The 14453-nt window shown below is 43.9% G+C and overlaps 1 protein-coding gene across 1 annotated transcript in view; it reads left to right on the forward strand.

The window, feature by feature from the left end:
• The window catches only part of LOC140416666 (claspin), a 63273-nt gene that overhangs the window by 27151 nt on the left and 21669 nt on the right, over positions 1–14453 (forward strand). Inside the window, exons 8-12 of the mRNA XM_072501143.1 lie at positions 2103–2740; positions 4588–4776; positions 6748–6920; positions 7422–7503; positions 13557–13662. Of these exons, the coding sequence (XP_072357244.1) occupies positions 2103–2740; positions 4588–4776; positions 6748–6920; positions 7422–7503; positions 13557–13662 (1188 nt within the window). The remainder of the gene's footprint in view (positions 1–2102; positions 2741–4587; positions 4777–6747; positions 6921–7421; positions 7504–13556; positions 13663–14453) is intronic.

A 14453-nucleotide genomic window follows, 5' to 3' on the forward strand; every position in this document is an offset into this window, starting at 1 on the left:
TTTGCTCCCAGTCAACCTTAGCTAGTTCTTCTCTCATCCCATTGTAATCGCCTTTGTTTAAGCACAAAACACTAGTGTTTGATTTTACCTTGTCATCCTCCAACTGTATTTTAAATTCCACCATATTGTGGTCGCTCCTTCCAAGAGGATCCCGAACTATTCTTTGTACATCAGAAGCATCTCATTCTGTACTCGTGTAGCGCACCAGTTTCTCACATTTGCCATCTTATTTTTTTTTTTAGCAGATAGGTAGTTTTGTAATCCAGACTTGCGCAGCCCAGAAAACTGGTTTTCTCAATTACTTTAGATGCTTACAATTGCTGAAACACAGATAGACTTTAGTTTGATCACCAAAGTGTAAAGAGCAAACGCCATCAGCTGGGTGACCAGCTAGTGAATGTATGGACTTTTGCAAGAATTAAATTAAACAAATGACTTTGTACTGAAATAGTTAACCAATCTGTACAGAGGGCAGCATGGTGGCACAGTGGTTAGCACTGGGTCCCGGGACACTGTCCTTGTGTAGTTTGAATATTCTCCCCATGTCTGCGTGGGTCTCGCCCCCAAGACCCGAAAGGGGTGCAGGGTCACGCTAAATTTCCCCTTAATTGGAATTTTGTTTTTAAAAAAAGAAAGCATTCTCGACCGAAAATTTCCCTGGACATATTCAGTATTCTGAAACCTATTGGAAAAAGTGCAGGTAGTAACTGCTTTCAGCAGCTAGATGTCGCCATGTGCTTCACATTGGTGTCTAGGATATGTATAGTCTGTTTATTTGCCATGCAGCGTAACTATTGTACTGCAGCAAATTTTTATTTTATTCTCTTCACCAGAAATTAGAATTTTAGAGAGTTCATTACATACACTAGACGACTGATTAAAAGAAATAACTATGATGCCTTATTTCCTTTGGCATTGCAAAGTGCTTCATAGTTGATTATTTTTGAGGTGTAATAACTAAAATTTGCTGATTTCAATGCTGTAGTTTCAGGAGTCTGTCATAATGTGTCAGCCTTAGCACAGCGAAAGCATGCCCATCTCTGATTCAGAAAAGATCATGGGTGTCTGAAGCACATCATGAACACAGTGCATTATCTGTTCTGACACTTCAGTACAGAACTGAGAATGTGCTATCCTGTTGGCAATGTTGAGATGGAAAACAAAAGGTCCTATCTGCTTGTTCAGGTGAATATAAAATACCTTGTGGCACTAATGAAAGTTCACTTTGTTTGAGATTTGGCTGTCACATTTCCCGACACTACAGTGAAAACGTTTCAATTGTCCTGCATTGGTTGTGAAGGATTTACTGATTTGCATAAAGATAAGTTTTTCTTAAATGGGGGCTCGGGAGTAAAATATGATAATTGGATGTTATAACATCTTTTAATTCTCCATGTAACTAGGATGGAGAAATTTATAACTACTGGATTTACTTTTCAGTGAGCTGGATTTAAAATGTCTAGCCAGGGGGGTGCGAAAAGAGACGGGATCAAGACAGTGTTGAGCTTTTTCAAATTTCAGGGTTCTGCATATTTTTTTCCCCTGCTGCTGAAAATATGAATAGGTTTTTTTTCTACTGTAGTTGTGCTTCTGTATAATATAACTAGAAGTATAACAATTTTGTACAAATCACCCCTCTGGACCAATCCTCTCCATCCTTGCCAAGTCCCAAAAATCAAACCACTGCTTCAACATAAATTACTTATTGCTTCCCAGTGCTGCTTTTCGTCCATGTGTTGTATTAAAAAGCTCTAATCCTAAAAAGCACATTGTTTAAATAATATAGAAATGTCTTAAACTAAACTAATAAGAGAGAAAAGCCACATGTAAGGATATAAATGTTCTGCTCCAGTAGAACAGCTTGTTAGTGCACAAGATAAGTATATTTTATGCCTGGAGTAACTGCTTTTGTGTTCTGAAGTTATGCAAAGCATTACTACATTTACAGGACTTGCCTAATTTGTAGTAAGTGTTATCCTCATTAACAAAAATATTCTTTGTAGAAGTGTGCTTTATTTCAAAACTGTTCCTGGTTGAAATTGTTTCTTTGGCTGCGAAATTAATTTTTGATTGTAACTAAACTATGCACAATTTTCTTTAAGGTCATCTAGGTATCAACCTTGCTTGCTGCAGAAAGCCTCAGATTCCACAACAGAGATGGAAATATTAAATGCCATTCCTCCAGATCCTGGACTGATCAATCAGTTGATTCTTAACAATGAAAATGTCACAACCACAGAGATTCCAGAAATAGAAGAACCCAACTTAAACAATTCAAATAATAAAGAAAATACATGTCCTTATTCAGCTGGAAGTGACATTCCAGTGGAAAAGAACGAAGTACTGGTTGAGACAATAGAACAGCTTGATATTTCCACTGACCTGGAAAACAAAGAAAAAGACTATGTCAATACTGAACCTAGCGTGGTACCTGACAATTACTCTTTTTGTTTGGAGCTAGCTGAGGAAACTGGGTCCAGTGACACGCTAACAACTGTGCACGAGAATCCTCGTGTAGAGCTTGGAATGGTAATACCTGATGCTGTGGTAAAACCTCCCAATGATGTACCAGATGTCACGGAAGAAGAGCAAAAACAATTTGAGACAACTTCAGTAACCAAGCAACGGAAATCCAAATTGGATAAATTACGGGTATTGGGCGTAGACCTAACATTGAAACCTCGCCTTTGTGCAGATGAGGGTGCATTTGTAAACCTGGAAGAGCCCAAAGAAAACAAAGGTTGTCTTTCTCGGATGTTATATTTACTAAGTAGTATTGAATTTTAAGCCAACAGGCATTTATGTTGAGGAACACATAGCAACAAAATGATTGACCTGCATTTTGTGGTCAGTGGTGAAGCAATTTGCTCTTGCCTCTGGCCTTGAAGAAAGAAAGCTGCACACAATGACATGTCAATCTCTCTGGCATGAATTTCCCCTTTTCTGACTGTGGTTTGAATATGATGTCAAGTCACAGGGATCTCGTATGAGGAGAAATTCCTTCACCCAGAGAGTGGTGAGCCTGTGGAATTCACTACCACAGAAAACGGTTGATGTCAAAACATTGTATGTTTTCAAGAAGGAGTTAGATATAACTCTTGGGTCTAAAGGGATCAAAGGATGTGGGGAGTAGGCAGGACCAGGCTGTTGAGTTGGATGATGAGCCATGATCATAATGAATGGCAGAGCAGGCTGAATGGCCTCCTCCTATTTTCAATGTTTCCAAATGCCCAGCAGGGATGTTCATCAAGCAGGGTAATCAACTAGTCACACAGAAGTGTTTCCATAGATAGCAAACCAGGGAGTAAAATGTACCAAATTTTTCACTTATTAATTTTATGGAATGAAACATACAAATGGAATTGAGGTGGAAGCTGAAAATCAAAACTTTAAAATATATTCCAAAAATGTGAATTTGATCATATTGGAGCAATTTGTAGTCACACATATCAACCTTTCTTCGGAGTCAGAGATGCTGTTCAGCAGTAACATTGAACGTAGTACACCATTTAAAACACAGTTGCATCTCATTCAAGACGATGCACCGTTTATGGTTTATACAGTGAGACAAATAGCATGAAAGGGCAAGTTTCATCAGTTCATTGATTTCTGATTGACCAGCCTTTGTTGAGGTGGGGAGGGCAGTGGGCAGTCTTCAAAAGCACACCCTATGGTGAAGCATTGAATCACTTGGCAGCAGTTTTTTTGAGTTCCATGTTTAACTGCACATGTGGAAACTCCAGAAATTGCTGTTGATTTTAGTGGTGTAACAGAAGCACATCCAGATAACAGTGCTGCAGTGTGAGAGGAAACAAATTGTTGTTTCTCGATTTCCCCACATCAAGAATTAATGATTACAATAAACCATTAATTGGGGCTGTTTCCTTCACAAAAAGGAAGGCACATTCAGAAGATGAGTAGTTCTGGATTATTTTGGGAGTAATCTTGGGAGGGTTAGACTTCGATATTGTAAAGTATGTGGTGTCAAAAGCTATTTGAGAAAAGCAAGAAACGTTGAATATTTAGTCATTTTCAATTGTCTCTTTGGAATGAATGAATCCAGAACCATTCAAATGAATACTGCATGTCAATGAAGTGACAACAGTGATTTGAAATGACCGATCTCTCAGCCATGCAATGATACAGCACAGAGGGAGGCCATTTAAATCATTGTGCTTGTGAAAGAGCTATCCAATTAATTCTTCTCCCCACAGGACTGAAACATCATTCCTGCTAATATTTAATTTCTCCTTGAAAGCAGATTCAATAATATTCACATTTTTAGGCTGTGTATTCCAAATCTTCTTAACCGGCTGAATTTTAAAAACAAAAATCTATTCGTCCTGTTTCTTGTTCTTTGCCAAGTACCGTAAATCTGTCTTTGACAAGTCATGGTTTCAGATTTAATCTTAAACCGTAACTTTTTACATGCATGTTAAGCGAGTATTTCAGTGTTTTTGTTAAATTAGCCAAGCAAATTTCTGTCCCATGAAAGCAAATTTAAAAAGAGATTGCTTTGGTGCTGTTAGTGCAACATGTCCAATATCTATGTAAAGGTGTTTCTTTCTCCCCCCCCCCCCATTTCAGAGCTTCAAGCATTAAAGGAACGATTTCTGAAACATAGCATCAAGCCTGTTAAACAGAACCAAGAGCGGCATGTGGAGCTTAGTATAATTCGGAAAACTTATGCTGATGGGAAGGAAGAACTTAAAGCAGATTCGGTAGCAGTAACCCTGGGCACAAAAGAAATGGAGGAATTTGGACCTACAAAACCAGGCAGGTGTTTCAATGATAAGAGGTGCATAGGAATTAAGAGCATGGTAGGTCACTTGGCCCATCGAGCCTGCTCTGCAGTTTGATAAGATCACAGCTGATCTGATTGTTGTCCCAACTCCACTGTCCTGTCTACCTGCTACACACTTGGAGCCCCTTGTCAATCAGGAAGTCATCGAACTGCCTTCAAAATATTCAATGACCCTGCCTGCACTGTTCTCTGCGGAAGAGAATTCCATAGGCTAGGAACCCACTGAGAGAAAGAAATTCTCCTCCACCATTTTAAATGGGATACTCTTTATTTTTAAACTGTCCCCAGCTCTAGTCTCATGAGGGGAAATATCTTCTCCGTATCCACCCTATACAGCATCTCAAATCTGGCCATCTGAGAACAAGCCATGTCCAAAAATTGAACAGCTTTTTAAGATGACATCACCTGACTTTCCCTCATCATCAACAACCAAAGACTGCCGCAAGAGGTGGGGGATGAAGCTGGCGAACAGGATTTTGGTGGACGGGGGGTTGGTGCTAGACTGACCTTGCCCCAAACCTATGGGAAAGGCCTCCCGAGACATCCAAAATCTGGGACAAGACACGTTATACCCCATCTTTAATATATGTTATAATATGCAGATAACTGTTGCCAGTACATTATTATATATGGCTGTTGATCAGTCTGTAGCATTGATTTTCCAACATGGAGCTTTTGTCTAGATCTGCAATTATTACTAACTCCTCCTCTGGCCATAAGATCGACTAATAATAATCTTTATTGTCACAAGTAGGCTTACATTAACACTGCAATGAAGTTATTGTGAAAAGCCCCAAATCATAATTCATAGAATTTACAGTGCAACAGGAGGTCCATTGAGTCTGCACCGGCCCTTACAAAGAGCACCCGACTCAAGCCCACGTATCGACCCTATCCCAATAACCCCCACTTAACCTTTTTGGACACGAAGGGCAATTTAGCATGGCCAATCCACCTAACCCGCACACCTTTGGACTGTGGGAGGAAACCGGAGCACCCGGTGGAAACCCACGCAGACATGGGGAGAACACTGACCCAGCCGGGAATCGAACCTGGGACCCTGGAGTTGTGAAGCAACTGTGCTAACCACTATGCTACGTGCTGCCCCTGTGCTCGGTGCAAAATGGTAGTTGTAGTAAAGTAAAGCATTTAAAATTAATGACTTTGGTGGCTACCTGGGCAATAATCACTGCATGGAGTCCACTGATTAATTCCAAGACGCTCATTTGTAAACTAGTCTCTTTACTGCACATCATGGTTACTTGATTGTCACTGCAATCTGTAAAACGTGTCTCAATTATTTATGGTGAGTTTGAACATGTTAAGTTAATCCCACTTTTAAAATTTAATATGAATATATTTGGTTCCGTTCTGGTTGCAAATCAAAGCTTTTAGCTAGGTTAAATGATTAACAGCTTATGAGAAGAGATGATGAGAGAATTTTTAAAAGCGCGAATAAGATTTGTTGACCATCAAAAGTCTGCAAAATTCAAGCTGTATTGTATGTGAAAACTATATCTTGTACCAGCAATCTGCACTTAGTTTTCACAAAATAGTGTACACCAGAAACTAGGCAAAATAATCAAGTGCCATGCAACTTTTGGTCTAGGACCGTAGAATTGTAAACGGCATAAGAGGGTAATCAATTTGTGAACCAAGTTTTATTACAAAATAGTAAGTTATTGTAGTTGTACGTTGCTGTACATTTAAAAATGATCTTGCAGGGCAGCACAGTGGTGCAGTGATTAGCACAGCTGCCTCATGGCGCTGAGGTCCCAGGTTCGATCCTGGCTCTGGGTCAGTGTCCGTGTGGAGTTTGCACATTCTCCCCTGTTGTGTGAGTTTTGCCCCACAGCCCAAAGATGTGCTGGGTAGGTGGATGGCCACGCTAAATTTTTAAAAAATGATCTTGTATTTTACGGTTGTATCTTTGTATTGTACAGGGGAAAAACTTCAAGTTTTGAAAGCCAAACTCCAGGAAGCCATGAAATTGCGTCGCATGGAAGAGCGTCAGAAGCGGCAAGCTTTGTATAAACTTGATAATGAGCAAGGCTTTGAGAATGAAGAAGAGGAGGAAGAAGAACTGACTGAGTCTGAAGAAGATGACAACCCTGAGGTATAATCTTTAAAACATTTTAACTTGACGACAGTTGAAGTACTGGTACAAGGAAAATGGTGAAAGGAGAGTACTTCCTGTGCAAAGTATTTTCCCATTTGTGTTGATATAAATGAGATATTCCCTGTATATTGCCCCCCCCCCCCCCCAAAACCACTGGAGGGACCTCACTGCGGTCTTCACTCAAAGTTCTGACCAATCTGTTATATTTTGCAGCGGGGTAGAGAGGCGAGGTCTTCATGCATCCCAGGGCAACACTTGTCCTCCATTCTTGCCTAAAAGGAATGGAAATGCTCTGAATTATTTGGACCAGTTGAATGTCTGAGGCATCAAAATACTAAAATGGAGGGAGTAAATTTTCTTTGATGGAATGGGAATTATGCATAAATAGGGTGATTAAACATACTTAAATGCTCTGGTTGCCCTGTGGTGTGGTCTGTATTTGTCGAGTCACGTTGTATTTCATTTGGGTTGACACTGGTGCTTTTGCATTTGTCTTAGACTGTAGAATTCCTGCTTGGTGATGGAGAGGAGGCTGTGGAGGGAGCAGACGATGACACACAATCCACTGATACAACACCAAGTAAGAGAACCCCTAAAAAAGCAAGCTTCTTTATTAAAATGAATTCAGATACCCATAGTGCAGAAGGAAGCCATTTGACCCATTGAGTCTGCACAAACCCTCTGAAAGAGCTCTACCTAGGTCCACCCCCCACCCTATTCCCATAACCCACCCATTTATCATGGCTAATCCACCTAATCTGCGCATTTTAAGGCTGCAGGAGGAAACGGGAGCACCTGGAGGAAACCCATGCAGAAACGGGGAGAAAGTGCAAACTGTACACAGTCACCCAAGGCCAGAATTGAACCCGGGTCCCTGGCACTGTGAAGCAGCAGTGCTAACCACTGTGCCGCCGTAAAGTATTAATTTTCTATAGTGTATTATAAATTGTCTGAATTGGCACAAACCTATGATTATATGTGGCACAACTCTGATCTGTATACCCAGTGGCACTAGATACTGCCACTGAGCTATGTGAGGGGGCGACAGAGGAGGACTTAACCATATCAAGCATGATAAATTTATGGGAGGGGGGAAAGCCAACTTGTTTTGATAGACACACATTTGTTGCAATAAATCTACAATTCTTTTTTATAATCTTTATTAGTGTCACAAGTAAGCTTGCGTTAACACTGCAATGAAGTTACTGTAAAAATCCCCTCGTCGCCACACTACGGCACCTGTTCAGGTGCACTGAGGGAGAATTCAGAATGTCCAATTTAACCTAACCAGCACGTCTTTCGGGACTTGTGGGAGGAAACCTGAGCATCCGGAGGAAACCCACGCAGACACGGGGCGAACATGCAAACTCCACACAGTGACCCAACCAGGACCCAACTGCTGTGAGGCCGCAGTGCCAGGCGCTGTGAGGCCGCAGTGCCAGGCGCTGTGAGGCTGCAGTGCCAGGCGCTGTGAGGCCGCAGTGCCAGGCGCTGTGAGGCCGCAGTGCCAGGCGCTGTGAGGCCGCAGTGCCAGGCGCTGTGAGGCCGCAGTGCCAGGCGCTGTGAGGCCGCAGTGCCAGGCGCTGTGAGGCCGCAGTGCCAGGCGCTGTGAGGCCGCAGTGCCAGGCGCTGTGAGGCCGCAGTGCCAGGCGCTGTGAGGCCGCAGTGCCAGGCGCTGTGAGGCCGCAGTGCCAGGCGCTGTGAGGCCGCAGTGCCAGGCGCTGTGAGGCCGCAGTGCCAGGCGCTGTGAGGCCGCAGTGCCAGGCGCTGTGAGGCCGCAGTGCCAGGCGCTGTGCCACCGGGATGAATGTTTCAATACTGGTGTTCTGGTCTGACTAGTTTTTACATGTCCTAGGATTCGATTTTGTTCAGTTTTTCAGTTGAAGAGAAACTGAGTGAAAGTGAACGTAATAGAATTTTATTGTTTTCACTAGTGTAAAATATTGAACATCTAGTTTGCAATAGCATCTGTTTTTTCCATGCCATATAACAGTTCATGCAGATTTTGGCACCGTACAGTGACTGTACAGTGAGACAAGCATTTGTAACATGCTCATTATTTTAGCTTGAAGACTTCTGTGAATAAGAGTTTTTGAACAGTGACTAATTGAAGTAAGATTTTTAAAATCCTAAGTATATCATGGAATCGCCATTATCTCCTTTCGACTTTTTATGGGATAAAGGTTTGAAGCCTCCTTGCAGAGCTTCCTAAAGTCGATGTCTCAGCCCAAGAAAAATTCTATTCATTTGAATTTATACATTGAAATGCACTTCTTCCAAATCTTGGTTACAAAAAGGTTGCAGTTTTATGTTCCAATAAGTGGGTTGATTAAGGTGTTCAGAACGCTGTTAAACTTGCTCAATTCCGCTGGAAAAAGGTGATGGCTAATCGACAAGGGGGGGGGGGTAGGAAGCCCCCCAACTCTGCTGATCACGTGGAACGTGAGAGGGCTGAACGGGCCGATAAAGAGGGCACGGGTACTCGCACACCTTAAGAAACTTAAGGCAGATGTGGTTATGTTACAGGAAACGCACCTGAAACTGATAGACCAGGTTAGGCTACGCAAAGGATGGGTGGGGTAGGTGTTCCATTCGGGGCTAGATGCGAAAAACAGGGGGGTGGCTATATTAGTGGGGAAGCGGGTAATGTTCGAGGCAAAGACTATAGTGGCGGATAACGGGGGCAGATACGTGATGGTGAGTGGCAAACTACAGGGGGAGACGGTGGTTTTGGTAAACGTATATGCCCCGAACTGGGATGATGCCAATTTTATGAGGCGGATGCTAGGACGCATTCCGGACCTAGAGATGGGAAAGCTGATAATGGGGGGAGATTTTAATACGGTGTTGGAACCAGGGCTGGATAGGTCGAAGTCCAGGACTGGAAGGAGGCCGGCAGCAGCCAAGGTACTTAAAGATTTTATGGAGCAGATGGGAGGTGTAGACCCGTGGAGATTTAGCAGACCTAGGAGTAAGGAGTTCTCGTTTTTCTCCTATGTCCATAAAGTCTACTCACGAATAGACTTTTTTGTGCTGGGTAGGGCATTGATCCCGAAGGTGAGGGGAACGGAGTATACGGCTATAGCCATTTCTGATCACGCTCCACACTGGGTGGACTTGGAGATAGGGGAGGAAACAGGAGGGCGCCCACCCTGGAGAATGGACATGGGACTAATGGCAGATGAGGGGGTGTGTCTAAGGGTGAGGGAGTGCATTGAAAAGTACTTGGAACTCAATGATAATGGGGAGGTCCAGGTGGGAGTGGTCTGGGAGGCGTTGAAGGCGGTGGTTAGAGGGGAGCTGATATCAATAAGGGCACATAAAGGGAAGCAGGAGAGTAAGGAACGGGAGCGGTTGCTGCAAGAACTTTTGAGGGTGGACAGACAATATGCGGAAGCACCGGAGGAGGGACTGTACAGGGAAAGGCAAAGACTACATGTAGAATTTGACTTGCTGACTACAGGCACTGCAGAGGCACAATGGAGGAAGGCACAGGGTGTACAGTACGAATATGGGGAGAAGGCGAGCAGGTTGCTGGCACACCAATTGAGGAAAAGGGGAGCAGCGAGGGAAATAGGGGGAGTGAGGGATGAGGAAGGAGAGATGGAGCGGGGAGCGGAGAGAGTGAATGGAGTGTTCAAGACATTTTATAAAAAATTATATGAAGCTCAACCCCTGGATGGGAGGGAGAGAATGATGGGCTTCTTGGATCGGCTGGAATTTCCCAAGGTGGAAGAGCAGGAAAGGGTGGGACTGGGAGCACAGATCGAGGTAGAAGAAGTGGTGAAAGGAATTAGGAGCATGCAGGCGGGAAAGGCCCCGGGACCGGATGGATTCCCAGTCGAATTCTGTAGAAAATATGTGGACTTGCTCGCCCCGGTACTGACGAGGACCTTTAATGAGGCAAAGGAAAGGGGACAACTGCCCCCGACTATGTCTGAAGCAACGATATCGCTTCTCTTAAAGAAGGAAAAGGACCCACTACAATGCGGGTCCTATAGACCTATTTCCCTCCTAAATGTAGATGCCAAGGTCCTGGCCAAGGTAATGGCAATGAGAATAGAGGAATGTGTCCCGGGGGTGGTCCACGAGGACCAAACTGGGTTTGTGAAGGGGAGACAGCTGAACACGAATATACGGAGGTTGTTAGGGGTAATGATGATGGCCCCACCAGAGGGAGAAACGGAGATAGTAGTGGCGATGGATGCCGAGAAAGCATTTGATAGAGTGGAGTGGGATTATTTGTGGGAGGTGTTGAGGAGATTTGGTTTTGGAGAGGGGTATGTTAGATGGGTGCAGCTGTTGTATAGGGCCCCAGTGGCGAGCGTGGTCACGAATGGACGGGGATCTGCATATTTTCGGCTCCATAGAGGGACAAGGCAGGGATGCCCTCTGTCCCCATTATTGTTTGCACTGGCGATTGAGCCCCTGGCGATAGCGTTGAGGGGTTCCAAGAAGTGGAGGGGAGTACTTAGGGGAGGAGAAGAGCACCGGGTATCTTTGTATGCGGACGATTTGCTACTATACGTGGCGGACCCGGCGGAGGGGATGCCAGAAATAATGCGGATACTTGGGGAGTTTGGGGATTTTTCAGGGTATAAATTGAACATGGGGAAAAGTGAGTTGTTTGTGGTGCATCCAGGGGAGCAGAGTAGAGAAATAGAGGACCTACCGTTGAGGAAGGTAACAAGGGACTTTCGTTACCTGGGGATCCAGATAGCTAAGAATTGGGGCACATTGCATAGGTTAAATTTAACGCGGTTGGTGGAACAGATGGAGGAGGATTTCAAGAGATGTGATATGGTATCCCTGTCAATGGCAGGGAGGGTGCAGGCGGTTAAGATGGTGGTCCTCCCGAGATTCCTCTTTATGTTTAAGTGCCTCCCGGTGGTGATCACTAAGGCTTTTTTAAAAAGGATTGAAAAGAGCATCATGGGTTTTGTGTGGGCCGGGAAGACCCAGAGAGTGAGGAAGGGATTCTTACAGCGTAGCAGGGATAGTGGGGGGCTGGCACTACCGAGCCTAAGTGAGTATTATTGGGCCGCTAATATTTCAATGGTGAGTAAGTGGATGGGAGAGGAGGAGGGAGCGGCGTGGAAGAGAATAGAGAGGGCGTCCTGTAGGGGGACTAGCCTACAGGCTATGGTGACAGCCCCATTGCCGTTCTCACCGAGGAACTACACCACAAGCCCGCTGGTGGTGGCTACACTGAAGATTTGGGGACAGTGGAGACGGCATAGGGGAAAGACTGGAGCCTTGGGGGGGGTCCCCGATAAGAAACAACCATAGGTTTGCCCCGGGGGGAATGGATGGGGGATATGGAATGTGGCAAAGAGCAGGAATAACGCAACTGAAAGATCTGTTTGTGGATGGGAAGTTCGCGAGTCTGGGAGCGCTGACCGAGAAATATGGGTTGCCCCAAGGGAATGCATTCAGGTATATGCAACTGAGGGCTTTTGCGAGGCAACAGGTGAGGGAATTCCCGCAGCTCCCGACACAAGAGGTGCAGGACAGAGTGATCTCAAAGACATGGGTGGGGGATGGTAAGGTGTCAGATATATATAGGGAAATGAGGGACGAACGGGAGACTATGGTAGATGAACTAAAAGGGAAATGGGAAGAAGAGCTGGGGGAGGAGATCGAGGAGGGGCTGTGGGCAGATGCCCTAAGCAGGGTAAACTCGTCGTCCTCGTGTGCCAGGCTAAGCCTGATTACACAGGGCACATATGACTGGAGCACGGCTCAGTAAATTTTTTGGGGTGGAGGATAGGTGTGCGAGGTGCTCGAGAAGCCCAGCGAATCATACCCATATGTTTTGGTCATGCCCGGCACTACAGGGGTTTTGGATGGGGGTGACAAAGGTGCTTTCAAAAGTAGTAGGAGTCCGGGTCGAACCAAGCTGGGGGTTGGCTATATTTGGGGTTGCACAAGAGCCGGGAGTGCAGGAGGCGAGAGAGGCCGATGTTTTGGCCTTTGCGTCCCTAGTAGCCCGGCGCAGGATATTGCTAATGTGGAAAGAAGCCAAGCCCCCGGGGGTGGAGACCTGGATAAATGACATGGCGGGGTTTATAAAGCTAGAGCGGATTAAGTTCGTCCTAAGGGGGTCGGCTCAAGGGTTCACCAGGCGGTGGCAACCGTTCGTCGAATACCTCGCAGAAAGATAGACGGAATGGGAAAAAGAAGGCAGCAGCAGCAGCCCAGGATCGGGGGGGGGGGGGGGGGGGGGGGAGGAACCAGAAGGACTCTCAGGGTTGTTAATATATACTGTATAGTATGTATAGGTCGTTGCTACAGATAATTATATATTGGACTGTTAAATTATATTTTTGGAGAGTGTTACTTGTGACAAGGCAGTTGCCAATTAGGGCTAGTTTTCATTTTTGTTATTTATTCATTTTTTGTTTATAAAATAGGTCGTTGTTATAATATTGTGTAAAGGATGCACAATGTACTGTGTTGGTTGACCAAAAATTTTCAATAAAATATTTAATTAAAAAAAACTTGCTCAATTCCACTTTAAAATGTTCCTCCAAACACCAGATCATCTCTGTTACTTCTAATGTAACAGTTTCATTTATCATGCTTAACCAATACTGCATCTCACACTGACCTTCTGTTGATGTTTTATTTCAGATCGAGATCTTGTAATGCAAAAGGAATCTACACCTACACCAAAACCTATTGCCTTGGAATATTCACAGTCCTTAAAATCTGGAACTGCTTCCTCCTTTAAATTTGGGTAATTTAAAGATATTTTCAGCTTAATTCATTCTTTGGAGCTTTTTTAAAAATATATATTTTATTGACATTTTTCAAACCGAGATTTTCCGTTTTTACAACTTAATAAAGGAATATGCATTAAACGTTATTTAAATAATATATTAAACTAACAACAAATGAAAAAAAAAGAGAGATAAACAAAAAGCAAATATCAACAACTGGCAACTCTGGAGCTTTAAACCAGAGGGAACCCTAGAATTAACTGTCAATATAGTTTTTTTTTTTCTATCTGTGGTTTGTCTACGAAATTTATCTTGTACTTAACATTTTGCACTTTGAGCTTGTCAAAAATACATTCTACGTTTTTTGCTTGGTTGCAAAAACAGATTAATGTTAGTGCATTTGTAACTGCATCTTAGTTTTAAATTGGTAAGTTAGTTGAGGTTAATGATTTATTTGAATTGTAACTATGTTTATAGCCAGTCGGATCTCCCAAGAATACCTTTGTATAGCAACGTTATCCATGTAATAGGCCAGTGTAGATTTTGTCGGATGACAGAGTATTCATAAGACATAGGAGCAGAATAGGCCACTCGGCCCATCGAGTCTGCTCCGCCATTCAATCATGGCTGATATTTTATCATTCCCATTCTCCTGCCTTCTCCCCATAACACCTGATCCCCTTTATTAATCAAGAACCTATCTATCTCTGTCTTAAAGACACTCAGTGATTTGGCCTCCACAGCCTTCTGCGGCAAAGAGTTCCACAGATTCACCACCCTCTGGCTGAAGAAATTCCTCCTCACCTCT

This window comes from Scyliorhinus torazame, chromosome 1, assembly GCF_047496885.1.
Source record: "Scyliorhinus torazame isolate Kashiwa2021f chromosome 1, sScyTor2.1, whole genome shotgun sequence".
Classification (NCBI taxonomy): Eukaryota; Metazoa; Chordata; class Chondrichthyes; order Carcharhiniformes; family Scyliorhinidae; genus Scyliorhinus; species Scyliorhinus torazame.